The sequence below is a fragment of the Urocampus carinirostris genome, chromosome 2 (genome assembly GCF_059441175.1).
Source record: "Urocampus carinirostris isolate Australia breed hairy pipefish chromosome 2, RoL_Ucar_1.0, whole genome shotgun sequence".
NCBI classification, from domain to species: Eukaryota; Metazoa; Chordata; class Actinopteri; order Syngnathiformes; family Syngnathidae; genus Urocampus; species Urocampus carinirostris.
Genome location: NC_142350.1, coordinates 2,866,260 through 2,892,206, shown reverse-complemented (window position 1 = coordinate 2,892,206; position 25,947 = coordinate 2,866,260). Strand labels below are relative to the sequence as shown.

The following is a 25,947-nucleotide window of genomic DNA, read 5'->3' as shown; positions in this document are numbered from 1 at the left end:
ACAACCGAAATGCTTCCGAAGACGAGAGCCGTGGGGAGCTAGCCGTGTTTGGCATTATCATTAAAGACACGTATGTGCTGAGGGAAACCAGCTCGCTATGTTCTGCCACCCCGAATCAAAAGATGACTTTTGCTGACGAGAGTTCCCCGAGCTATCTGACAGAATCTCGTTTTTCCCTGTTGTGAGCTAGAAGATTTAAAAAAGGCGGTGGGAGCCACCAACTAAAAGTGAAGATCCGGCCGGTTTTAAATGGGTCTTGGGTTCGGATTTGAGGAGGATTGAAAAGGTACTGATGGCTTTTAGTGCTTCGAATGGGATTTCAGGGAAATTACATGAGGAAAATTCAAGACTGGCATAGCCCCTGAACACCCCCAACCCCATAATCTTTTAACTCAGTTGAAGTTAGCCTCTTGAAATTGATTTTTTTTTTTTTTGTAAAAAGAAAATTGGGTCTTTCACCCCCTTTGTTTTTCTTCATCCCTCACTCAGGGCACCGATTTTCAAATGTATCTTTCAATTCTGTATCACATTAGAACCATGAGGGAAATTTTAGGACTGCCCATGATTTTTTACTTGGTTGCAGCCCTGTTGAAATTGATTTTGACGAGACTAAGATTGGATCTTTTTACCTCCCTCACTTGGGGAGCCAACTTTCAAATCTAAATACCCATTCTGTTTTACATGACATGAGGGTAGTTCAAAAATGGCCTTGCCCCACACACATTGTATCTTTTCACTTCCCTCACCCAGGGCACCAAATTGCAGATTTGGTTTCCCATTCTGGTTTACATAAGGACCATGAGAAAAAATCCAGAACAGCCCTCCCCGCCCATTATTTTTATACTCGTTTGCAGTCCAGTTCCAATTGTTTCTTTTAATAAAACACAGATTGGTGTTTATTCCCATTATTCACCCAGGACACACATTTTCAAATTCATCTTCCCATTCTGTTTTACATGAGGACCACGAGAGAAATTTCAGAACAGCCTTGACCGACCCATTTCTTTTTCTCAGTTGCAGCCTCTTTCAAATGATTTTTGTCAAAATGCAGATTAGGACTTTTTGCCCCCCTCACTAGGGGTACCAATTTGTTATTTTCTAGTTTTCTATTCTGCCTCCCTTTTTCTATATTTGTCAGATGGACTGAAACTCTAAAAACAATGACATTTTCTACTTTCAAATACTCGATTAAAAGGATTGAACATTTCAGATTGAAAAATGCCACCAGACTGCAGCAAAACACTCCAATTCGATAGTGGCATAAAGCATCCAACTTGTATTTACTTTTCTATGTACAAAATGTATTTTTGTGCTTTGAATTACAGGTATCATACTTGAAAATCCTGATTATTAGAGGCCTAAAAACCCACCAGAATTGGATTTTCACAATAAAAACAAGGATGTTTCCTGATTTCTTACATTCCAGTAACGTCATTATTTCTATTTGAAATTGTACAAATTCTGAGTATAAAATTACTCCCTTATCCCTTTATTTGGTTACTTTCCTGGCTGCCACAAAAAAAAAATTGCAGAGCAATTAAACAACTCACGGTAAACGTTTAACAGTGACAAAATCTCCCATTATCCACACAGATTTTACTTTTACAATCGATCGGATAAAATAAAATAGAAACATGAAAGTTCCTCGGAGGCCCGTGAAGGTCAACGCCGATGCGAAGGTCGTCCAAATTTTTCTTTTGCATCGTAAAAGAATATCACGCATTTTTACGAGTCCCATCCTTGATGAGTCATTAGAAAGAAGCAAAAGTTGTCCCGCGTGCAGAAGAAAAATTGAGTCTGGTTGCCATGGCGCCCCAGAGACCCTCGGGGCGGTGCTTAGGGCGGGGCCCTGGGAACATCCCGCCAGACCGTTGGCCAAGCTTCAGATGCTAAACATGTTTCGGTAGATGCTATCAGGCTAAAAATTAAGAAAATCATGTACAGCAATGTGAGATGTCAAAGAGATGCCGCTAGATAGCATTGTTACATAATGTTGGACTTCAGAGCTGCAAATTTTATAAAAGAAAATCAACTTGTTTTCTTTTTGGAAACATTTTTAATTGATTCTGAATTAAAGCAAATACCTTATTTCTGATTCCAAATGTAGGTATCCATTTTTTGGGAATGTCTATTTAAAAAAAAGAAAACACTTTAGGAAACAGATTTCTGAAAACGAACTAAGTAGAAAATAAACCAACTAAACTATTGAAAAATAGAAAACAATAAATTAAAAAATCAACCAGAAATGAATGGGATAATAAATTGATAAGAAAGCTGAAACGTTTTGGAAGATTAGTAACAAAACAAGAAAAAAAAAGAAAGAAAATAAAAGAACAAATATCAACAATAGAAAAAAAGAACATTTTAAGAAACATTTCGAAAAAAAAAATCAATTAAATTAAAGAAGGAGAAAAGAATGACAACACAAAAAAAGACAAAAGGTATAGAAAGAATAAATTAAATGGAAAAACTGATTTAAATGTAGGAAAATAATAAATAAAAAACTAAATAATTAAATTAAAGTATTTTTAAAGTGAACCTTTTTCACATTAACAGGGCTTTTCTTTGAATTTTAAAAAGTTTTCAGATTCACAAAAATATAAAAAAGAAGAGAAAACTAAATGAAAAAGGGTGAAAATAAAGAAAAGAGAAAAGAGAAAAGAAAGAAAGGCTAAGAATTGAAAACAGAAAAATTTGAAATTACAAAAAAAAAATAAAGAAAACTAAAAGCTTTAAAATAACAAACTGTCTTGGTATTTTGCACTTCCAAAAAGGTAAATGCAGAGAAAAAAATGAAGAGCAATGTAAAGAAAGGAGAAAAAAGAAGAAAGAGAAAGAAACAAATAAAAGATACAATGAATAGGTTAAAGAAAACAACAACAAAAACTAAAGAAATATTTTTGTGCGTTAATATGACTTTTCTTTGAATTTAAAAGGTAATAAAGGTCAGCCCTGAAAAAAAACATTTTTCAGTGTAGTAAAAATCATAAGTCTGAGAGCGGAGCATGGGCGCTCTCTGCAGGCCAAAAAGAAAATCCTTCATTTTTGTTTTGTCCTTTTCCTTAGTAAAAGAAATTCTAAAAATACTTTAATTAAAAATGTCATGTATTTATAATGCAATGACTAGGAATAAGAAAACCCCACTTCTGGATAAATGCTCCCCACTCCGAAGGTTCAGGGAACTGACGGTTTGAATCTGCAACATGACTAATAGTTTGAATTCCTTTTTTTATTGTTATGTATTTATAACTGTTTCATCTTTCGAGATGTATGTTTTCAATCTGCACTAAATACTTTCTCATGCATCACATTTTCATCCAAGAGTTTAGTGCGTTGCCTAACATACTGTATTTCTGACTTTGACTTGAAAAGCGCTGTATAAATGCAGACCATGTGCAATTAAAAATACATATAAAATTTGGTTTCACTTTTTTCTCAGGTCAAGCTAAGCATTGTCAGTGACGAGCATTGTTAAATACGTGCCGCAATGAATGCAATAATGTATTGACAACTTAAACTATAAACACAATACGATCTGCAACCTCAGTGGAACCGTTTAAATCTAGGGTTAATAAACACTTGTATTTCTAAAGTTTATGAATGACCTATATTTCAAGTTGACAATATCTGTGTATTGTTTGTTATTACAACATCCGTTGCATCCTGGTCTTCATGGAAAGGGGATTACCTCATGTGCAGTTCCTTCTCAAAGTTTCTTCATTGTCCTCATGTTGAGGTTTTTGAGTTTTTCCTTGCCCTCATGTAGGTTTAAGATCATGGGGTGGTGTAATTATATTCTGTACTTGGCAATAATTTGTGGTCTGTGCAGCCTTGTGATTAAGGGCTATACAAATAAACATGACTTGATAAAGGCAAATGTAAAGTCCTTCATTCTTGTTGTCCTCTTCCTGAGTAAAAACATAAAAAAAAATGACAAAAATCAAGAAGAAAAAAAACCAACCAGGGTGTGGCCGACACAGTCCTGAAAACGTACAAAATAAGCAGCATCAGATAGTACAGCAGTAAGCAAACTACAGCCCGTGGCCACATACGGCACGTCAGGCTTTTTAATCTGCCCCACCTAACTGAACTGTTAAAAACATCACTAAAATATACAGTCAAACGAATGGCTGCCCAAGAACTTTTTGCCATTTTGCCACATTTTGGGCCAAAAAAGCTAAAAAAATTAAAATATTTTCTAAGAATCAACAACATGTGTGTGAGACACAATCATAAAGTGGAACCAAATTATTTCATCATTATAGATTAGATTTACAACGAAAAAACTGAAAAGTATATCTCTGAAAAAGTGATGAACAAGTTCAAAGCAGGAATGAGATACAATAAATTTCAACGTTTAGACATCATCCGGAACACTGTGCGAGCCACGATAACAAAATAAAGAGAGCATAAGATCAATACAATCCTACCAGTACATGGTCATCCCTCCAAACGTTCGGCCCAAAGAAGGAAAAAACTAATCAAAGAAGACCCATGGTCACATTGGATGACCTGCAGGCATACACAGCTGAGGCCGGACAATCTGTAAATAAGACAGCTGAAGTGGGACAATCTGTGCAAAAGACAAATATAAGTCACAATCTGCATACATCTGACCTTAATGGACACGTGGCAAGAAGAAAGCCCTTTCTGAAACAATGCCATAAAAAGGCCCATTTGGTGTTTACACGAAGCCAAAAAAACATGTAGAACAATGTGCTCTGGTCAGATGAGACCAAAATTGAACTATTTGGAATGAATGCAAAACGTTAAATTTGGCATAAGAGTAACACTGCACATCACTCCACTGTCAAACATGGTGGTGACAGCATCATGCTCCGGGGTGGCTTTTCTTTAGACCGTTGAGAGTTGATGGGATGATAGATGGAGCTAAATACAGGCCCATTCTGGCAGAAAATCGTTTGGAGTCTTCAAGAGACCTGAAGAATGGGCTGCAGGTTCACCTTCCAATAGAACGATGACCCTAAACATAAAGCGAAATCTACAATGGAATGGTTTAAAACTAACAGTATGAAGATGTTAGAATGGCCAAACCAAAGTCTAGACCTCAATGCTATAGAGAACTTGTGAAAAATCTGAAAAATGCTGAGAACAAACGATCACCAAGGAATTTGAGCTGTTTAGTTAAGAACAATAGGCAAATATTTCAATTTCGAGATGTGCAAAACTTCTAGAGACACAACTAAAACAGTTTTGTGTATATCATCGAAGCAAAAGGAGTTTGTGCAAAGTATTAACTCAAAAGAGGGTGAATATGTTTGCAACTCCTACATTTCATTTTTTTATTTCTTAGCACAATATAAAAAGGTGAATGCATTTAGTTTCTTTTCACAATTGTGTCTCACATGTTGTTGATTCTTAGAAAATATTTTGAGTTTTTTATAAGTTTGAAGCTTGATCCATGGCAGGTTAATAGCGTTTCAAGGCACTGGATATATAAAGATGTAAAAAAAAAAAATACTACCAAGAAAAATGTGTCTTGTCCCCAGTGTCCCTTCTGAGCAAGCCATGTTCCATCTGGAGTTTTTCAATGCGTTAATATTAGTTGCAGAGTAGTGTCCCTTTCAGTTGGACACTTGAATACCCAAGTAACAAAGAGAACATTTTGAGAAAGGTAGACAGGAAGAAAGAGTGAAAGACACAGAAAGACAAGGACTGAGAGGAAAAGAAAGAAAGACATGACTAAAGAAATAAAAATGTAAAGAGAGAAAGAGATGAAGCAACAAAACAGAGAGGGAAAGAAAGAGAGGGAGAGAGAGGGAAAGAGAGAGAGAAAGAAAGAAAGAAAGAAAAGAGGAGAAAGAGAAAAAAAGAGAAATAGGTAGAAAAGAGAGATGGAGAAAGAGAGACAGAGACAGAGAGAAAAAAGATTAAGGAAAAGAAATAGAGAGATCTAGAAAGATTATCAATAGAAAGCGAGAGAGTGAGAAAAAGTGAGAGAAATACAGCTCCAGTTGCTTTGGGTGTGGTACAAAATCAGGTGGTGGTACTTTAAACTGTAGCTAATTTTTCTCTTACACTTCCTTCAGTGTTGTCTCACGGGCCCGATTCGAACCCTTGGCGGGCCTGATCTGGCCCACGGGCCACATGTTTGACACATGCGTTCTACAGTTTCTGAAAGAACCACTTCTGGTTGGCCGCACCGGAACAGGGCCTGAGCGCCGGACCCGGAACGCCTTCGGCCATTTTGTGCAGCGCCTCCACGCACTTGTTGCTAGCCAAGTGTAGCAGCGTGCCATCCTGCAAACCAGCACAAGAGGTGCCTCTAAAAGTCTACACCCGCTTTTTTTCTACGTCTATTACCAAATTTACCTTCTGGATGATAAACTCCTGGTACTCTAGTACGGGTTGACCCGGTTTCCCGCATTTCTGCACAGTCAAAAAAGTGCTGACGTTGTCTCCTTCCACACACAAGTCGCCCATGTTGTAATGTATGGCGCCATCCGATGAGTACTCGAAGAACTGCGCCACAAAAACTCGTCAATTTGTATCTGGATTGTACACCTTTTCCATGACCAAAATTCCATCACTTTCAAGGCCAATTTTTCCATTACCTTCAACGGAAGAACAACTGAACTGGTTGCGCGACTGCAGCACTCAATCATTACCACTTCTTTCCATCAAATTTCCCGAGTGAACGACCATTGCTGTCGAACACAATGGCACTTGAACATTGACTAATTTAATTATGCCGCTATTGCGTTTTTATGGTACCATGTCTGCACTTTAAGGTGTATAGTGGGTTATCTATGAATATTGGGTTTTTATCCATATTTGTTCTGAAAATGTATGGATCTTTGCATTTTCTTTTAACTGTGAATGGATGATTGGATGCTCCAAACAAAATTTTGTTGTTCTTTGAGAATGACAATTCATTTTTCTGAACTTATGATGAATGAAATAAACATGCTATCTTGCTGCTACCACATACTTCAGGGTTTGTACACATTTCTCATGGCCAAATTCAAGCACTTTTTAAGGACTTTTAAGGCCAATTTTCAAAATGTTCCAGTACTCTTCAAATGATAATATTTTATTGTTTATAATAATAATTGTTGTTGATTAATTGTCATTATCATTATTTATAAAAACTGCAGCTTTCTGGCATCTCGCCTTTTTCACCATTCCTCTTGTGTGCGACGTTAGGGGGCGATGATGCTTCACATGAAAACGACATACAAACTAATGTCAGCTGCCGGTAATCATGAGGGAAGAAGAAATGCTATGGCAAAGCAACAGATAGCAGTGTCAGCAACAACTTTAGGCAGACTCATTTTATTTTTCTTCGTTTAATGCGTGGTCTATCGAATCAGCCTGCCGAGATACTTTTTTTTAAAATTCATTTACAAGCACTTTTCAAACCTTAAAAAAACATTTAAAGTCAAGCATTTTATGTATTTCAAGCACCCGTACGAAGCCTAAAACTTTTTCCTATTTTGAGCTGTTCCTATCTACGATCGTTTTGTGTCGTTGGGCTGCTATAAACTGACATGAATTCTGCCATTCTGCCTCAACGACGCATTCGCAGCTTAGCTACGTCACACTTGTGTACACATCCTGAAAGGGCTCTATAGGGGTTGGGTAATAATTGAGTTTAATATGGAAGACAAAAAAAGTACTGTATGTAGAAAAAGTGGAAAAACGAGCCAAATTACGACTTTAAAGATATTGATTGCTCTAAAGCAGAGTGCATTCAATAAATCAATCTTAGAGAATGCTGATCTTTTGCTTTTTGTTTTAGTTATTTTAATTTTAAAAGATTTCTTAATTTTCCAGAAGATTTTTGTTTAAATTGGCTAAAATAGAATTGTAAAGTTGTTTGGGGGTTTTATCATTTATTTAAAGCATTTCTAATTTTTATTTTATGGTTTTGCATTTTTAGGGATTTTGTGTTAATATTGACTTTAAAATCTAAACAGTGTGTAAAAAAGCCCAAATTGTTTTTGTGTTTTACAATTATTTTGGGTAAATAATAATAATAATAATTTCCTTGTATTGTCATTCTGTGTAACAATGTACACAGAACGAAATGTCGATTGCACCTGACCCGTTGTAGCGAGCCGATGCAGCCGCAGCCAACAGAGGGCGCCGCCGACCACTTTTTAAGTCTTAGGAATGACTCGGCCGGGGCGCGAACCACCGACCTCCCAGTCTCAAAGCGGGCGCCTTACCATCTAGGCTACTAAATCTGTGAATATTTTAATTTATATTATGTGTTTTTCAGCAATCCCCTCCGAAACATGTGAAATTAGCAGTTACTAATTAATTTGGTTCATACAGTTTTACTATTATTAAGAAAAAAAAATCCAGGAGCAGTGAGCCGAGCCAAAAGAGCCAATTTTCTAATTAGAGTTACCTGTTTGGGTGCACCCAGTAGGGGGCGGTGATGTTTCACATGACAACTAGACTTTACTCAATGCCATAATGACAAGCCACCAGGGCAGGCGCGCCTGCGTCTTTTTCACGCACTTTTTAATTACTTTAATTCATTTCTTGCGTGGACTATAGAGTCCGACTGCCACGAAACATAACAATGGCAACAATTTCAAGTATTTTCAAGCACCTAACCCAAAATTCAAGCACTTTCCTGACTTTGAAAACACAACATTAAAATTCAAGCATTTTAAAGCATGTCCAGCACACGTGCGAACCCTGTTTGAAACATTTGTTTCCTTTCTCACCTGGTTCTGGCCCAATCCGTGGCAATGGTACAAAATCACGTGCTTGTTTTCGCCGTGAGGGTTGTAGTCCAAACAAAAATCTTTTACTCCGACACTTTTTAACTGAAAAACAGAAATCCGATGTTACCGCAGTCTGACGAGAAAAGATGGCCGCCGCTTTCCCACCATTCCAAAAAATCCAGGCCGATCTTCGGGGATGTAAAGCTCGGGGTAAATGTTGTCCAGGTACCATTTGAAGCTTTGGCAGCCCAGCTGCTCGCGAAGGCGGAGACGATCTGAAACATCGCCGAAGTTCTCCTGGGAAAAGTTTGGGAGGGTCTTCGATTGAAAGGATATCAACTTTGCAGTATTTTTGCCAGCATTAAGGGCTCATTTTTGGTTGGCAGGGCCTCAATGTTAAAAAAAAACAATATTTACTTTGACATGATCTCTATGAAGGAAAAACAGCCCTGTTGCCAGGTCTCTGTGTGAAAAAATATCTCATAAAACAACAATTTTGTGTTTGTGTTCAATGAGTTTTTCTCCGTGCAGTCCGTTGAGACATTTTGTGATAAAGGGCTAAACAAATAAACATGACTTGACTTGTGACTGAAAAAGTTGATCATTTTGCAGGATCTCAGTGTGCAAGGGGCTGCTATTTCAAAAAGGTCCCTGTCTCATAGTCAAAAAAAAGGTGGTAACAAATAACTTGATAATTGCATCATTGTGTAAAGGTTGTGGTTATTTTTAAGGGTCTCTGAGAAAATATGTCATTTTGCAGGATCTCAATGTGAAAAGAGCCGTCATTTCAAACATGTAAATTGTAGAGATCATTTTACAGGCTTTTGGTTAATTTTAGGCACTCATTTAAAAATATGTGAATGTGAGTGGTGCGTTTTATAAATATTCCTAGGTGTGTGAAAAAAGTGGCCATTTTGCAGGATCTCTGTGTGAAAGAGGCTGTCGTTTAGAAAAGGTTCATCTGTAAGGGTTCATGACTAAATAAAATGTAGAAACAAATAATTTGCTGGTCTCATAATATTGATTTGTCAGGGTCTCCATGTGAAAGGATCTCATTTTGCAGGAATTCGGTTAATGTTTATCACTTACTTCGAGGATGTGAGCGTGAATGGAACCGTTTTATAAGAATTTCTCTGTGTGAAAATAGTGATTGCTTACGGCCATACTACCCTGAACACGCCCGATCTCGTCCGATCTCGGAAGCTAGGCAGGGTCGGGCCTGGTTAGTACTTGGATGGGAGACCGCCTGGGAATACCAGGTGCTGTAAGCTTGGGGCGGCAGTAGCTCAGGAGGTAGAGCGATCGTTTTAGGATTAAGGGATCCCAGTTCGAATCCCGGCTTGTCCGTGTTACATGCCAAAGTGTCCTTGGGTAAGACACTGAACCCCCAATACCCCCAATAAGCAGGTTAGCGCCTTACATGGCTGCACAGATCAAGACCGCTATTGGGAAATGTGAAGCACAAATGTAAAGCGCTTTGGGAAGTCATTGACTTGAAAAGCGCTATATAAATGCAGATCATTTCATTTCATGATTATTTTGCAAGATCTCTATGTGAAAAGATATGTCATTTCAGAAGGACTGTGTAAAAAATTGTAGTGTCTCAGAGTAAAAAAAGGGAAATAATTTGACAATTTTGAGGTATCATTTTGTAAAGGATGTTCTCATTTGACGGGGTCTACGTGTGAAAAGATAACATTTTGTAGGTTGTTACTGAACTGAGCAATCAAGAGTGAACTAGGCAGCAGTTTTTATAAGAATTTTTGTGTGAAAAAGGCAATCATTTTGCAGGACCTCAGTGAGAAAGGGAACATAATTTCAGAAATGTGTGTCAAATAAAAGGCAGTAACAAATAATGTGACAGTCTAGTTTCATCGTGTAAAGGGGGTTGGCAGGGTTTATGTGGAAAAAACAATATCTATTTTTACAAGTGCTCTATGTAAAGGAAACAGTCCTTATGTCAGTTCTCTGAGTGAAAAAGGAACTTCGGCTGGATGTTCTCTGTCTAAAACGTCATCCGTCATTTTGCTGGATCGCTGTATGAAGCAGCCACCTTTTTTGATAACTTCACAGTATGAAAGGAGCTTGTTTCACAATTTGTTTTAGGTTGTCAAAATAAAAGACAGAATTTTTCTGAGATCTCTGAGTCAAAGCTGTGGCATTTCTGGTCATATATACATTTGTGAGAAAGTCAGCCGTTTTGCAGAACATTTGTAAAAGTAGTCACTTTGTAGGTTCTCTGTATGAAAGAATCATAGTTTTTCTATGATATCTGAGGGGACATAACTTGATGTAGATGAATTCATTTTACAGAATCTCAGTGAAAACCCATTATCTGGGACCTGTGTGAAGAGTCAGCAGTTTTGCAGAAGATTTGTAAAGAAGGTGGTTATTTTGTAGGTTCTTTGTAAAAAATGATTTTTTGGATGGTATCGGCATGAGAAATTGCACTAATTTGGCATAAATTTAGTCAGTTTGAAGACAATTTGGGAAAAAAGTTAGTTATTTTGTAGGTTATCTGTGTGAAAGGAGTCAGCAATTTTGCAGAACATTTGTGAAGAAGGTATTTTGTAGGTTCTCTGTAATAAAGTAATTATTTTTAAATAAATCTGTGTGAAATACTGCCCCATTTTGGCAAAAATTAGCTCATACAAATGTCATGTCCAGCATGGTCGCCGTAGCGACCGGCTGGCCCCGCCCCCTTGGCACCGGCTGTAGCAGATTTCCTAATTTGCGTGTGTGCTTCTTAAGGGCGGGTTTTGGGGATTGCCGGTTGCGGGCTTATTGCATTACTTTGCATTATTCTGTTCTGTTTGACTTGAGGAAACCTGTACTTGCCCGTTCTGAGTAAAAGCCTGTTTTGTGAGTATTCCTAGTCTGAGTTCCTGTTTGCCTGTAAGCCAGTTTTTGTTTTGTTTTTGTCTCTGAGTGTTAGACGACTTTTATTTCCTTAATAAAAGTAACTGATCGTTAACGCGAATGAGTTCACCCTTCCTGCCTCCTGCCTCCGATCTGGTCCGGTCTCGTGACCGAATGAACCCGCCAAGATGTGAACTCAGCGAACGATCCCAACACAATTTGGGGAGAGCTGGAGGACGCCGTTTGGCAAGCGCCCAGTGAGGTCACCTTCCCTGCCCATTCGAACCACGGCCCCGCCCGTCGTGGCCATTGCTGTGCCTTGAATGGGGTCCCCGGGAAGATTTGACGCCGACCTGTCCGACTCTCCTGCCTGCCTGTTCGACTCACTTGCTTGCCAGTCCGACTCCCTTGCTTGCCAGTCCGACTCCCTTGCTTGCCAGTCCGACTCCCTTGCTTCCCAGTCCGACTCCCCTGCCAGCCTGTCCGACTCCCCTGCCTGCCTGTCCGACTCCCCTGCTGTTCGCCTGTCCGATTCTCCTGCTGTTCGCCTGTCCGATTTCCCCTGCTGTTCGCCTGTCCGATTTCCCCTGCTGCTTGCCTGTCTGACTCTCCTGCTTGCCTGTTTGACTCTCCTGCTTGTCGGTCTGATTCCCTTGCTTCCAGTCCGACTCCCTTGCTTGCCAGTCCGACTCCCTTGCTTGCCAGTCCGACTCCTGCTTACCTGTCCGACTCTCCTGATGATCGCCTGTCTGATTCCCCCTGATGATCGCCTGTTTGATTCCTCCTGATGATCGCCTGTCTGATTTCCCCTGATGATCGCCCGCCGGACTCCCCTGATGATCGCCCGCCGGACTCCCCTGATGATCGCCCGTCGGACTCCCCTGATGATCGCCCGCCGGACTCCCCTGATGATCGCCCGTCGGACTCCCCTGATGATCGCCCGTCGGACTCCCCTGATGATCGCCCGTCGGACTCCCCTGCCGAACGCCCGTCCGACTCCCCTGATGATCGCCTGTCCGACTCCCCTGATGATCGCCTGTCCGACTCCCCTGATGATCGCCTGTCCGACTCCCCTGATGATCGCCTGTCCGACTCCGCTGCCGATCGCCTGTCCGACTCCGCTGCCGAGCGCCTGTCCGACGCCCCCTGCCGAGCGCCAAGTCCGACTCGTCCGACGGCACCTGCCTCTCCCCGTTCCTGTGTGTTCGGAAGAGGGAGCGGGGTTGCCCTTATCGGGAGCGTCGACCCATTCCGGGGTGCGAGGTATTTATTTTCTTTTTTTTGGGGGACCTCAGGAGCTGTCCCTTAAAGGGGGGGCTCTGTCATGTCCAGCATGGTCGCCGTGGCGACCGGCTGGCCCCACCCCCTTGGCACCGGCTGTAGCAGATTTCCTAATTTGCGCGTGTGCTTCTTAAGGGCGGGTTTTGGGGATTGCCGGTCTCGTGACAACACAGTAAAACAACCGGTGTTATTTCAACTCTCTGTAGATAAGGGAACATATGTTCACTGGGGTAGTGTTAAAGGTTTATTCTTAGTGTTAATTTAACACTGGTTATTTTGAGGTACTCAGATACTTATAGAGTAAACTTTTAACACAACGTCAGAGTACACCTGGTCTTTAATGACAAAAAGCTTACACTAACACTGTTTTTTTCACTGTGCAGAATCTCTGTGTGAAAGCGTTTTTTGCTACCTGTGTATGAAAAAAATCTCAATTTTGCAGAAGATTTGTGGAGAAGAGGTTGTTGTTGGTTCTCTGTATGGAATAATCCTCATTTTTTATGCTATCTGTGCAAAAGATTGCACTATTTTGGCAAAGAATTAGGCAATTTCGCAGAACATTTTTGCCGAAGTTGGTTATTTTGTAGGTTCTCTGTATGAAATAAAAATCATCATTTTCGCACGATATTTGTGTGAAAGAAGCTCTCTCATTTTTGTGAAAGCTATTTTATGAGCCCTGTGTGTGAAAAGAAATTTGCAAAACTTTTGCAAAGAATGACGTTATTTTGAAGGTTCTCCTTATGAAAAACAGTCTTTTTTATGATATTTGTGTGAAAGAAGCAGTATTTTGACAAAAGTAAGGTACTCCGCTATGGTGTTATCTTAACACTTTAAGAGTAAACTTTTCACACTACCTTGACCAACACATGGTCCTTATCTACAGAGTGTTATATAAACACTGGTTATTTAACTGTGCAAAATATCTGCGTGAAAGTAGTTTTATGGCACATGCATGTATTACAGAGTTCATACACTTTCTTTCATGGCCAAATTAAATCACTTTCAAGACCAATTTTCATTTTTTTCTCAGTACATTCAAAGGAAAGAATCCAGTGCCGGTCAAAAAAATGTTTTTCCATGTTGACTTTGATGACCAGAATAAAGTCACTATTTTGCTGTTAGCACATACTTTGGGCTATTTTTAGCTGTTCCTTCCCATGATCTACGGTCTTTTTGTGTCAATTGACTGCTATGAACTGACATGAATCCTGCCATTCTGCTTTAACAATTGGCTACATTTCACTTATTTACAAACACGGAAGGTTTTACAGGTGTTGGGTAATTATTGAGTTGAAACAGAAGACAAGCACAGGATTTCTAGCACCTATATGAACGCTGGTTAAAGAGTCAGCAATGGTGCAGTGTCTCCGTTTGAAAGAGGAGCCTTGTTTTTTTTCTTGAAACTCAACCTAAGATTTTGGATTTCCGTTACTTGGAACAAGATGTCCCAAGGCGTCACCTGATTCCCGATGACACTGTCAGTGCGACATGTGAGACCCACCGACGCCTCAGGTGTCGCTGCGGCTACCCGAGGAGTCAGGTCCCGCCCACTTTAGCGACTCACCTGTCTCGCGTGCCGGTTGCGGTTGTAGTAGACGTCCTTCAACTGATCAAGCCAAACTTCTACGACGCGAACGCTGTTAGCTAGCGCGTTTTTGCGCGAGTACGGCGCCGCCTTGGGGAAAACATGGCCCACATGTGAGCACGGGTGCACCTCGAGGCTGCCACCGCATTGCCAGATCTAAAAGGAAATTGTGCAGGTTGTAGACACATGGGGGATTTTAAATTAGCATGTTCTATTTTAGCTAAAACAGTGTTTTAGTGTTGTAAATCTACAACAAAATGCCGATAAAATGACAATAGGAAGACAATAGGTAAAAAAGACAAGAATAAAACACCAATAAAACTACAATCAAAATTAGGATTAAAAAGAGCAATAAAGAAACAATAAAAATTACAATAAAATGACAGTAAAAACGACGACAAAAACGATGACAAAAAGGACAAATAAAAAAACAATAACTACGACAATAAAATCGGCGATAAAAACCACAATTAATTTAATGAGAAAAACAACAATAAAAACCAATAAGACGATGATAAAAATTACGATAAAAATAATCGTTGAAAGGACGATAAAAAAACAATTAAAACGACGATTACAATTACGATAAAACGACAATAAAATCATAATAACTAGGATAAAAGCGACAATAAAGATAATAATAATGACGGTGAAAATTATGATTAAAAGGAGGCTAAAACAAAAAAAATTACAATAAAAATGACGGTAAAAATTACGATTAGAATGAGGTTAAAAACAATACTAACGACGATAAAAATTATGATAAAAGGAGGACAAAAACAATAAAAATGACAATAAAATGGCAATAAAATGATAAAAATGACAGAAAAAGGCTACAAAATGACGGGAAAAAGGTGATAAAAATGACGAATAAAAGCAGAGATAAAAACGACGAATAAAAGCGGAGATGAAAACGAAGATTAAAAGCTACGATAAAAATGACGATTAAAAACAATATAAACAACGATAAAAACACAGATAAAATTGATGCAAAAAAGACAACAGAACGACCACAAAATGACAATAAAACAACAGTCAGTCACACAAAGAAGAAAAAAAGCAAACTATTTTTCTTACCCTGAAGGAGAATTCCAAGTTTTCCCCCCCCCACACCTCCATGCCCGTGTCGTATGTGCCCAGGTAAGCAAAGTAACTCTTGCGCACGGCAAACAAGCCGCCCGCCATGGTAGGAGACCTTCAAAATAAAAAAAACGTTATCGTTTTGAATTTGGAAGTGTGAACGCAGGAAGCTGACCTGATGACGTCGATGGGCGATCTTCGTCTTTTGTTTTCGTGTTGGGGGACGGCGTGCCACGTGAACACCATTCCCCAATTGAAGCCGCCGATTTGCGGCTCGCCGGAATTGCCTAAATACGCAAACGATTTCCAGTCAATGGAGTCGATCACGGGGCACACCACCGATGTCGGTTCCTCCAAGATTCTGCAAGTAAATAAATAAATAAACAAATAGGTAGAGAAATAAACAAACACATCATACAATACCTCATGTTTTTGTCATGTATTTTGACCGGCCCCTCCATTTTAAAATAACAAAATTAACGATAAAATATATAACAAAATGCATAAATAAACAAATACATTGCATTAATATCATATATTTAGGTATGGCATGATTTATTTGTGTCCATTTATTTCAATGGCATATATTAGCAGCTGTTTATTGATTTACAGATATAGCCTAAAGTGTTGCCATAACAATGGCTGGAAGAGGTGGGCTACCTGTGTAGGAGGGGCTCCAGCCATCCCTGGTGGCACTCGCAGTGGCAGTCCAAGAAAGTGAGGACATCACCAGTGCTAAGTGAGGCCCCTAATAGACGGGCTCTCACCAGGCCCTCACGTTTGGTGGCCCTTATCAGGCGCACCTTCCGTAAACCCGACAGATACCGCTCCAGGGGCTCCTTCAGGTGTTCTGGGGGTAAAAAACACACACAAAAACTATAGTGAACCGCTACAAAAAATACTAAATACTAGAATATTACTGCAAAACTAAATATAAAATTTAGTGCCTAGAAATATTAATAATAATATATTATTTTGCTTTCATTCTGAAAAGAAAAAAACACCATAGAAATACAACAAACATACCACTACAGATATACTACAATACAAAAATTTTACTACAGCAATACTATAAAACAAAAATACGACTACAGAATAACTATTACAGAAATACTACAAAAATATTAATACAAAATACTCCTATGGAAAAACTTTATAAAAATGTCTGCTGAAATACTACAAAAATACTTTTACAGTAATACTATAATACAAAAACACAACTACAAAAATATCACAACAAAAATACAACTAGAGTAATATTACAAAAAATATTGCAGATTTACTACAGAATTACAACAAGAAAATAATCCTTTGGAAATACCTTATAAATACTTCCACAGAAAAACTGCAATAATACCCCTACAGTAATACAATAATACAAAGATACTACTAGAGAAATATCACAATGAAAATGCTACAGATATACTGTACCACAGAAATTCTACTCTGGAAATAATTTAAAAATTATGCATAGATGGCACAGAAATATTGCCAAAATACGAATATAGGAATATTACAAAATTAGGACTGCAGAAATACTACAAAGATACTGAAAAAAAAATAGAAATTAAGTAAAACCAGTTTAATAAATGAATCTATTTCAAAAGAAATATAAAGAAATATAACAAGTGAAAAAATGGGATACGTCTCCAGGATGGGCCCCTTGGCCAAATTTCTTAACCCAATGCGGCCCCCAACTCCAAATAATTGCCCACCCCTGTGCCAAAAGTGAAAAATAAATTGTGATCAGAATTGCTTTGAAGATCTACTTAAAAGTGATTTATTGATTTTTCATCTGTTCTTTTAGGGTTGGAACGAGTTAGAGTGTCCCTAGCGGTGGGAGAAAAAAAACACATCTCTTTAAAGGCTGGAAAGTTCAAAATTAAATAAAAAGTCTCAGCTTATTGTCCGTAAAACGTATTTTTCTTGTTTGACAACAAACCTTAAAAAACATTTGAAGAATCTGGAGAGTCCTGAAAAGCATGTTTTCAAGACTTCAACTTTGTTTTTTTTAAACCTTTAATTAGCCAATTGAGAGTTTGAACAGTAGCGCGAGGTAATAACTTATACAAACATTTAGATGTCATTATGTTTAAAAGGACAGCATGTAATTTTTAGTAGTCAAACAAAGTTAATAAAATGTGTATGTGTTTTATCTAAAAGCTGTACAAAACTTTACACACCGTCCCCATTAAGCAGTGGTTTACGAGGCTTTGTCAATGGGAGACGCGGGCTCGTTCGAATTGGGGGATCCTTTTTTTAATTTTGCTTTTTGTTTTTTTAAGTTTCCCAGAATAAAGTGCAATTGCTCCTCAACTGCGCTAGGGGGCAGTGGTGTTCTCAGCGGCAGAGTGTTCTGTTTACATTTAGCCTCCACGCAGTGCATATAGCATAGAGTGTAAGCATTGAGTATGGAGTGAAGCAGGCCCTCAGGTGACACAATGAAAAAAACAGTTAACATGAATGAGGAGACAGGCGAAACGAGACGGGGTAAGAAGACAAACAAAAGTCTCCTCCCGTACCACTTCACTGCGACTTGGAGGGAGACGAGCAAAGACCGGTGCTTGCTATGTTAAAAATGTTGGTAGCTGACAGCACAAAGCCAAAAAATTTAAGCAGTCACTTAAAGACATGAACAATTGAACACTTTGGGAGTTCAAAATTTTACTACACAGCTGAGGAGACTGATGACTTCCTGTAAATGAAGGAAATGTTTGTCCGTGGGCCCTCGTGTGCTCTTGTGTAAAGAGCAAGGTTGTTGGAAAAGGTTAGGGGAAATGTAATTGTGTGACAGGCAGTACGCGAAAATGTGACGAAAGGCGTAGATTTGGCACGGACATAGGTGACGTGTTACCATCAAAATCGAGCAATCATTGTTTTGTCCCCACCAATATCGTGTGATCACTAAAGCTAAAGACGTCCTCTTACCGCGATCACTGAAGTCGTCTACGAGAACGAGCTCTTTGAGGAGGACGTCGGGGGACGTCTCCAAGACACTGTGGACGGTCCTCAGCAAGGTGGACCAAGCCTCGTTGTAAAAAGCGATTACCACCGACGTGCTCGGGAGACCAGAATAGTCGTGTTGGACTTCCCGGCACCTGACCGCAACAACAAAAACAAAATGACGCTTACAATTGAAAAACAGCGACATCATCATGTATGAAAGTGGATGTTTACAATCACAATCTGTCCATGTTGCACAAAATCTGCTTTATTAGTTGGGGCTGGCTTTGCCATGCGCAACACATTGATGCTGACGGGTAGATGTTTACGATTACATGCTAATGGCTACATACTAGCGAATACGTGCTAATGACAACATGCTGACAAGTAGACGCTTATGACCACTAGCTAACAGGTAAATGCTAACGACTACATGCTAACGACTACTTGCTGACTAGTAGATACTAATGACTACATTCTGACAGCTACATGCTAATGACCACATGTTAACAACTCCTAGATGCTAACTACTAAATGCTAACAGCTACGTGCTAACAGCTATGTGCTAATGGCAACATGCCAACGAGTAGATGCTAATGACTACATGCTGACAGCTACATGCTGACTACTACATGGTAATTACTAGATGCTAACAGCTACGTGCTAACGGCTACGTGCTAATAAATTGATGCTAACAAGTAGATGCTAAGGACTACATGCTAATTGTTACATGCTAACAACTACATGATAACGACTACATGATAACTACTACATGCAAACGAGTAGGTGCTAACAAGTAGGTGCTAACGAGTAGGTGCTAACAAGTAGGTGCTAACAAGTAGGTTCCAACAGGTTTGTGCTAACAACTACATACTAACGGCTACTTGCCAATGACAACATGCTGACGACTACATTCCATCGATTAGATGCTAAAGGCTACATGCTAGCGACTATATGGCAGACCCCAGCCCCAACTGTCACAATTGCCACAGGAATTGTATAGTTGTATTTAAAAGTACCACGAAAATGAGGTCATTTGATTTAAAAACAACAACAACAAATTAGATCATAAACTTTCCATGAGAAAAAGCCTAAAATGAGTTTGCAGCTCGGCTGGATCTGAGCCTAAATAACCCTGTTGAATAAATAAAAATGCCAAGACCAATACCCCTCAAATTCCCAAATATTCGTGCCAATAATCAGTTCGCCCGATAATCGGCCAGGAGAAAACCAATGCAGGCATGGAGAGAACATGCAAACTCTGCATGCAAAAAAAAAAGAGATATCACAAAAATTGGTTAAAACAAGGAAAAGAATGACCTATGTCCTAAATTTGGCTTAGAAACTTTATTAAAATTCAACAAAAAGTATAAAAAGGACCAAAAAACAGACATAGCCCAAATTTGTGTGTAATATGAGGACACTGTGCTGTCGAATGCAAACGAAAACCAGTGCCAAGAGCACAACGTAGCAGCAAGTTGCCAGAAAAACATGGCGCCGACCTCGAGGTAGCGATTCCACTATCTAAAATAAATACACATTTCTTGAGCTTCCATTTTTAAAATCAATATTAACATTGGTATGATATTTTTTGTCTAGTATTCAAATCAATGAATGAACGTCTTTTGTACCACTAGGAGACAACTACACAGTGTCCCTTTTAAAAAAAGTAAAGACTTGACGCTGATCTGTAGATACTGAATTCATATCTTCACTGTAATAAAAATAGGTTGAGAGAACACTGACGTAAATTAGTTATTTGTTATTTTATTGTTTATTACTTGTTTAAATGACTGCAAAATATTCGTGTGGGCTTGTTGGTGGAAAGGGAGAGATATAAGAAACTTTGGGTGCTCAGCCCCTCCAAAATTATAAATCTGGGTTGAATGATTCCTCGTCAGTGGTCTCGAACACAAGTTTTCTATCAGAATTTTAGTGTGAATGCTCCACTCTTGGTGTTGGGTCAGTTTTCCTATCATAACACCCGTTTTATTGTGCGAATACTTCCCTTTCAGTCACGTTCTCATAGATTCTTGATTGCCAGTGTTGCCCTATAATAAAGTTTTCTAGCAGAACTTTGTGTGATTGTCAGAGTGAATCCATGCAATAGTTATTCGAGTGAATGCTGTGTGCAAATAAAGGAACTCACATCGGGTTCCACCTCTCAGGAAGTCTCCGATGGAGAGAGATCTTGTCGCTGACGAAAATATTAATCTGATGTTTGGAGATGCTCTCCTCCTGCTCGAGCTTCTCTGCATCGCTCAGCGTCAATTCCACACCGGCGCCGTTTGCACCAGGCGCGTTGGGATCCTCGGGGGGCTTCTCGTAGACTGGCTTCCACGGTTCGGGTACCGGTAGGTTTACTTGGACTTTACCGAAGTCGCCCAAGTAGACGAAAAGGAAAGCGAGTATAGCGGCGGAGCCTAAACCGAGTTGGAGGCGCTTCCGACGGCAGGCGCCCATCGCGTCCCTCCGTCACCTTCCGCGTCGCTTTCGGAAAGCACCGATGGCGCCTTCCTCTTTTTTCCTTCCTCCTACGTAACTGCCTTCATTCCGACGGGCACATATAAAAGGATTACACCACGTGGAGTCATTATTTACCGGATTAACCGCCCGGGTCGCTTATTTAGAGTCCATGTAGGTCGGAACAAACTTTGGCGTAAAATTTGGTCACAATGGTGATGTGCTGTAAGGAGCCTCGCTTCCGGTTGGATTTCCAAATTAAGATGCTCGCTGGGTTCCGATATAAGAGGGGTGGGTAATTATTTGGAGTCGGGGCTGCATCAGGTTTAAAAATTTGGTCAAGGGGCCCACCTTGGAGACAGATCTTTTTTTCTTTTTTTTAAATTTAAGAATGGGGTTTTTAAGGGTTATTGATCTATCTTCGTTATTCATTATCCATTATCCGTTATCGGTCAGTTCATTATACGCTACAAAGCCTAGGAGCCGGGACACTTACTCTCAGCCAAAAGGCTAAGCTAAGGTCCTAGCCCTATAGCCTTGTTGCGATCATTGCGAATGCACCGTTCCCGGAGGTACTGCAATACCGGGCCGATGCGTGGAGTGGATAGAGCAAGCTCTTATTCCATCTACCGTGAATTGCACATTTAAAACGCTACTAGAAACACACTCGCAGAATAATATACTTGCAGGCACGTATATGTTATATTTCTTTTGAAATATGTCATCCATCCGATTATCTGCACCGCTTGTCCAGAGTAGGATCGCGGGGGTGCTGGAGCCCATCCCAGTTATTTTCGGGCAGTGGGCAGGGGACACCTTGAATTGGTTGCCAGCCAGTCGCAGGGCACACAGAGACAGACAATTCACTGGCTCATTCACACCTAGGGACAATCTGGACCGCACAATTAACCTGACATGCATGGTTTTTTGGAATGTGGGAGGAAACTGGAGTGCCTGGAGGAAACCCACGCAAGCACAGGGAGAACATGCAAACTCCACACAGGAAGGTATGATCTCATGACCTCAGAACTGTGCCACACACACACTAACCAATGCGCTGCTGTGCTGCAAAATATATTAGTGTAATCAAATCCGTTTTGTAACGATCACAATTAAAGCAAAATAATATATAAGGTCCCGGTTTTGAGAACTTCATTTTATATTTACTCTTAAAGTATTCAGAAGAATGTTGTTTTTTCTGGGGGGTGTTTTTAATATTTATGGTGTAGTTTTTTTGTTGATGTTCTGTAGGATTTTTTTGTTATATTACTGTAGTTTTATTCTTGGAGTATTTCTGCAGTATTTTAGATAGTATTTCCATAGTAGTGTTTTCTTAGTATTTCTGTAGAGATTTTTATTTATATGTTTTTCATAGTAGATCTTTTGTTGTATATCTCTAGTATTTTTGTAGTTTTTTGTAGTATTCCTGTAGTTTTTTTTTTGTGTAGAATTTCTGATTAATTTTGTAGTATTTCCATTTTAGAGTTTTAATTGTATATGTGTTGTATTTCTGTAGTATTTTTCTATTACTGTTCAGTATTACTGTCGTTTTATTTTTGTATTCTTTTGTCATAGTTCCAAAGTTGTATTTTTTTGTAGAATTTCTGTAGAAGTATTTTTGAAGTATTTCGAAAGCAGCAGTTTTGTAGAATTTTTGTAGTATTATCATAGTAGTATTTTTCTCACATTTTTCTTATATTACTGCTGTCGTATTTTTGCAGTATTTCTGGGGTAATATTTCCATAGTATGATTTTGAACAATAATATTACTGTAGTAGTATTTATGAAGTAATTATATGCTTTTTTCTTATCGGTATGAAAGAAAATAATATAGGAGGCCCCTGTTTTAAGGACAGTATTTGAAATTTGCTTTTGTAGTTATTTCGTAATAGTTTTGTTGTAGACACACAATAGAATAGAATAGAATATACCTTTATTGTCATTGTTACAAAATGGGTTAACATATTGTGACAACGAAATTGGGCATGACACTCCAGTTTTACACATTCACAGTGAGGTATGAGCCAAGAAGATAAAGGAACAGAGAAGATAAGGTTATAAAACAAGGGGGATAAGGCTATAGTTATAATTTACATGGTATTTACACAAGAAATGTCGGCATGTGGGATGTTACATACAGTGTTGTCGTGATACCGTTGGTATCGTAAGGGTTGTGCACTATTGCATTTGGTGCAAAGTCATCATAGTGCAAAAATAGTCAGCATATGCATTGGTGCAAACATAGACATCATAGTGCAGAAAAAAAGGAAATGGTCAGACATTGTGCAAGGTGAGCAGTAAACGTAGTGCAGTCGACATGGCAAGAACATAGACATGAGTACCATTATATTCGTATGAGGTAGTGTTGGCACAAGTTTTCAGTTTTTTTGTGCGGTGTCTGTTTTGAGCAGTGAACAAACATAGTGCAGACAGCATGTACGTGAGTACCATTTTACATTCGTGTGAGGTAGTTTTTTGCAACAGTTTTCAGTTTTTTTGTGCGGTGTCTGTTTAGGGTGGTAATGGCTGTGGGGAAGAAACTGTCTCTGAGTCTGTTTGTTTTTGCTTTGTGTGACCTGTAGCGCTTGCCGGAAGGCAGCAGGTCGAAGAGGTGGTGGCCGGGGTGAGAAAAGTCCTTGATGATGTTTTCTGCTCTGCTGAGGTAGCGAGAGCAGGCAATGTCCTCCAGACTGGGCAGAGAGCAGCCAACGATTCTCTGGGCTGTTTTGATGATGGGGACAAAGTTGGCACAAAATCACCTTTTTATCAGTAGCACTTTATTTACTATTGTCATGTTATTTGGTTTGGAGGGCCGGATTTTGCCAGGGCCTGCTTTATGGCCATGAGCTCCAGTCATCCACGCCGATGTGGGTGCTGAAATGATGATAACAAGCCACACTTCCGGTCGAATTTACTAATTGAACCACTTATGACTTTTTTTGGGTTCACTCGAGTTCAGATTTTCTGATGACGCAAATTTTGACGTGAGATTTAGTCACACGGCGGTAATGTGGTGCAAGGCGAACCTCGCTTCTGCTGGGATTTCCCCCAAAAATTGCTCACTTGGTTCCGTTTGAGTACAAGTGAGTAGTATCGACAAATAAGTGCTTAATTTCCGGCCGATTTTCAAATGAAACAGATACCTGGCTTCCTTCATTTCCAGTCGAGTTCAGATTTTCCTTCGTATCTAAACTTTAACGTGACATGTAGTATTTCAGCGTCAATGAGGGAAACGCTTAAATCACCTCTGGTTGGATTGCCAAAGTTAATCACTCACTGTTTTTTTCCCCCTCAATTCAAGTACCGTACAGATTTTCCATAATTGCCGATTTAAATTTTAAAGTGGTGATATTGTGGACAAAGACAAGCCTCGCTACGGTTGGATTTCCAATTTACATTACTCACAGGCTTCCTTTTTGGCCACTTTTAACAGTTGGAAATCAATCAATTAAAAATACACATATATTTAAAATTAAACAAATCAATTTGGAACTCTGTTTTGTTGTCATCCGACATCAACGTGGGCGGAGTTTTGACAAAAACAAGCTTCGCTTCCCGTGGATTACCAAATTAAACCACTGAAATGCTTCCCCTTTCTTTTATTCAAGTACATGTTTTCTTTCAGTAATATGTTGGGTTTTTTTAAGTTTCCTCACATTCTTAAGGGTTTCATCGGGGAATTACAACCCTTCAGTGGCCTTCAGTTTTCCAAACCATTAGTTTTTGTCAACATGGCATTGTTTTTTACAATTCGAACACTTGATTAAAATGTATTTCATCTGAAACAACGAATCACTTGCTTTTTAATTCGACAAAACAGTTGCCAATATGTTTCAGTAATAGCCTTAGTGTGTGAAGCATTTTAAAATAAATCAATCTGTTTCAAACTGTTCTTGACTGTCTTACCTTTTTAGCACGTGTTTTTCACTATAAAAAAACTTGGAATTCGATCGCCACCAGTTAGTGAAATTATTGTCAATATTTTGTATTCTATCTAATTATTCACAACGCCTGCCTACAAATAAAGATCACATGATGTCATTTTCTGTTGTAAACATGCACCTATTTACAAATGTATGGATGTTCAATGCCGCTTGTCTGTTGCCTAATATTAGACACTCCATTTATAGATGAATATTTTGAGCACTGGGTCAGGATTACGTTTTGCAGTCTTAAAACAAAAATTATGAAACAATGTCAGAAAATGTGGTTCAAATACTATGCTCTAATTCAATTATTCACAGCAACGGAGTTATCTGCGGCAATGAGTGAATGTGGGGTTTTAGGGCGTTATCCTGCATGTGTGAAAAACAGATTGTAGTAAACAGAGATTGCATAAAGCTCCTTTCTGCTTGCCTATTGTGTCGTCGGGGGACTTATCACTGTTTTGTCCGAGTTGATGATCAAAGGGTAAGTTTACCTGCAGTTATGAACGACGTGCGTTCCTTTTTTGCCTTTGCCTCTTTTTAGGTATTTGATTTTGACTTTATTTATTTTATTTTTTTTGCCGTCTATATTGCAATTAAAATAATATTGTCCAGATAGCTCGCCCGTAAACGCGTGGCATCCCAAAGTCTTCCAGGTTAGCCCCGTCAGCAATCGGCTACCCGGCTAGCCTGCCATACTTATTTGGTTATGATTATGGTTGGGTTTGTGTTTGTTGCTGTAATATTTCTTTTGTTGGCTACTAGTTTTCCTGACTGCTTACTGAATGTCTTTTGTCGGCCAGCCTCCCATTTTTTAGCTGATTTTTCCCGGTTAGCCATTTTTAGCAGCCGGCTAGCCTACCATGTCTGTGTGTTATTTTTGCCGGTCGCCCCCATTTTTGCTGCTCGGCATTTGTTGTACCACTGCTGCAGCCACCTGGGACACAACGTTTAGCCATTCTCCACAGAAATTACCAAAACGTGGCTTAAAAAACTCAAAACCTCTTCGACTAATTAACAAGTAAACCGATATGGTCACTGACTTGCTAGGATGCGGGTGTACTTCGCATGACATCACAGCCCAGAAAGTCAAAGACAAGACAGACTG

At 39.3% G+C, this 25,947-nt stretch overlaps 1 protein-coding gene and 1 non-coding gene across 5 annotated transcripts; one reads left to right on the top strand and one right to left on the bottom strand.

The window, feature by feature from the left end:
- Window positions 1-1,473: 1,473 nt before the first annotated feature.
- On the bottom strand, window positions 1,474-21,127 carry galnt12 (UDP-N-acetyl-alpha-D-galactosamine:polypeptide N-acetylgalactosaminyltransferase 12). 4 transcript variants are annotated; one of them, XR_015849694.1, is made up of 11 exons: window positions 20,600-21,127; window positions 18,436-18,605; window positions 16,168-16,357; window positions 15,683-15,868; window positions 15,505-15,622; window positions 14,407-14,583; window positions 8,868-8,999; window positions 8,703-8,804; window positions 6,334-6,483; window positions 2,085-6,261; window positions 1,474-1,918 (listed from the first exon to the last, which is right to left on the bottom strand). XR_015849694.1 is itself a non-coding variant. In XM_088328357.1 (10 exons), the coding sequence occupies exons 1-10, from the start codon at window positions 20,911-20,913 to the stop codon at window positions 6,127-6,129; spliced, it is 1,674 nt and encodes a 557-aa protein (XP_088184483.1). In that variant the 5' UTR covers window positions 20,914-21,127; the 3' UTR covers window positions 1,474-6,126. The 4 variants fall into 4 exon arrangements, 1 of the variants encoding a protein (XP_088184483.1); XR_015849695.1 differs by having other exon boundaries at window positions 1,474-4,984; window positions 6,040-6,261; XR_015849696.1 differs by having other exon boundaries at window positions 1,474-3,982; window positions 6,040-6,261.
- LOC148370645 (5S ribosomal RNA) lies at window positions 9,855-9,973 on the top strand. Its single transcript, XR_015849833.1, has one exon. It is a non-coding gene; the product is annotated as a 5S ribosomal RNA (ribosomal RNA).
- Window positions 21,128-25,947: the final 4,820 nt, after the last annotated feature.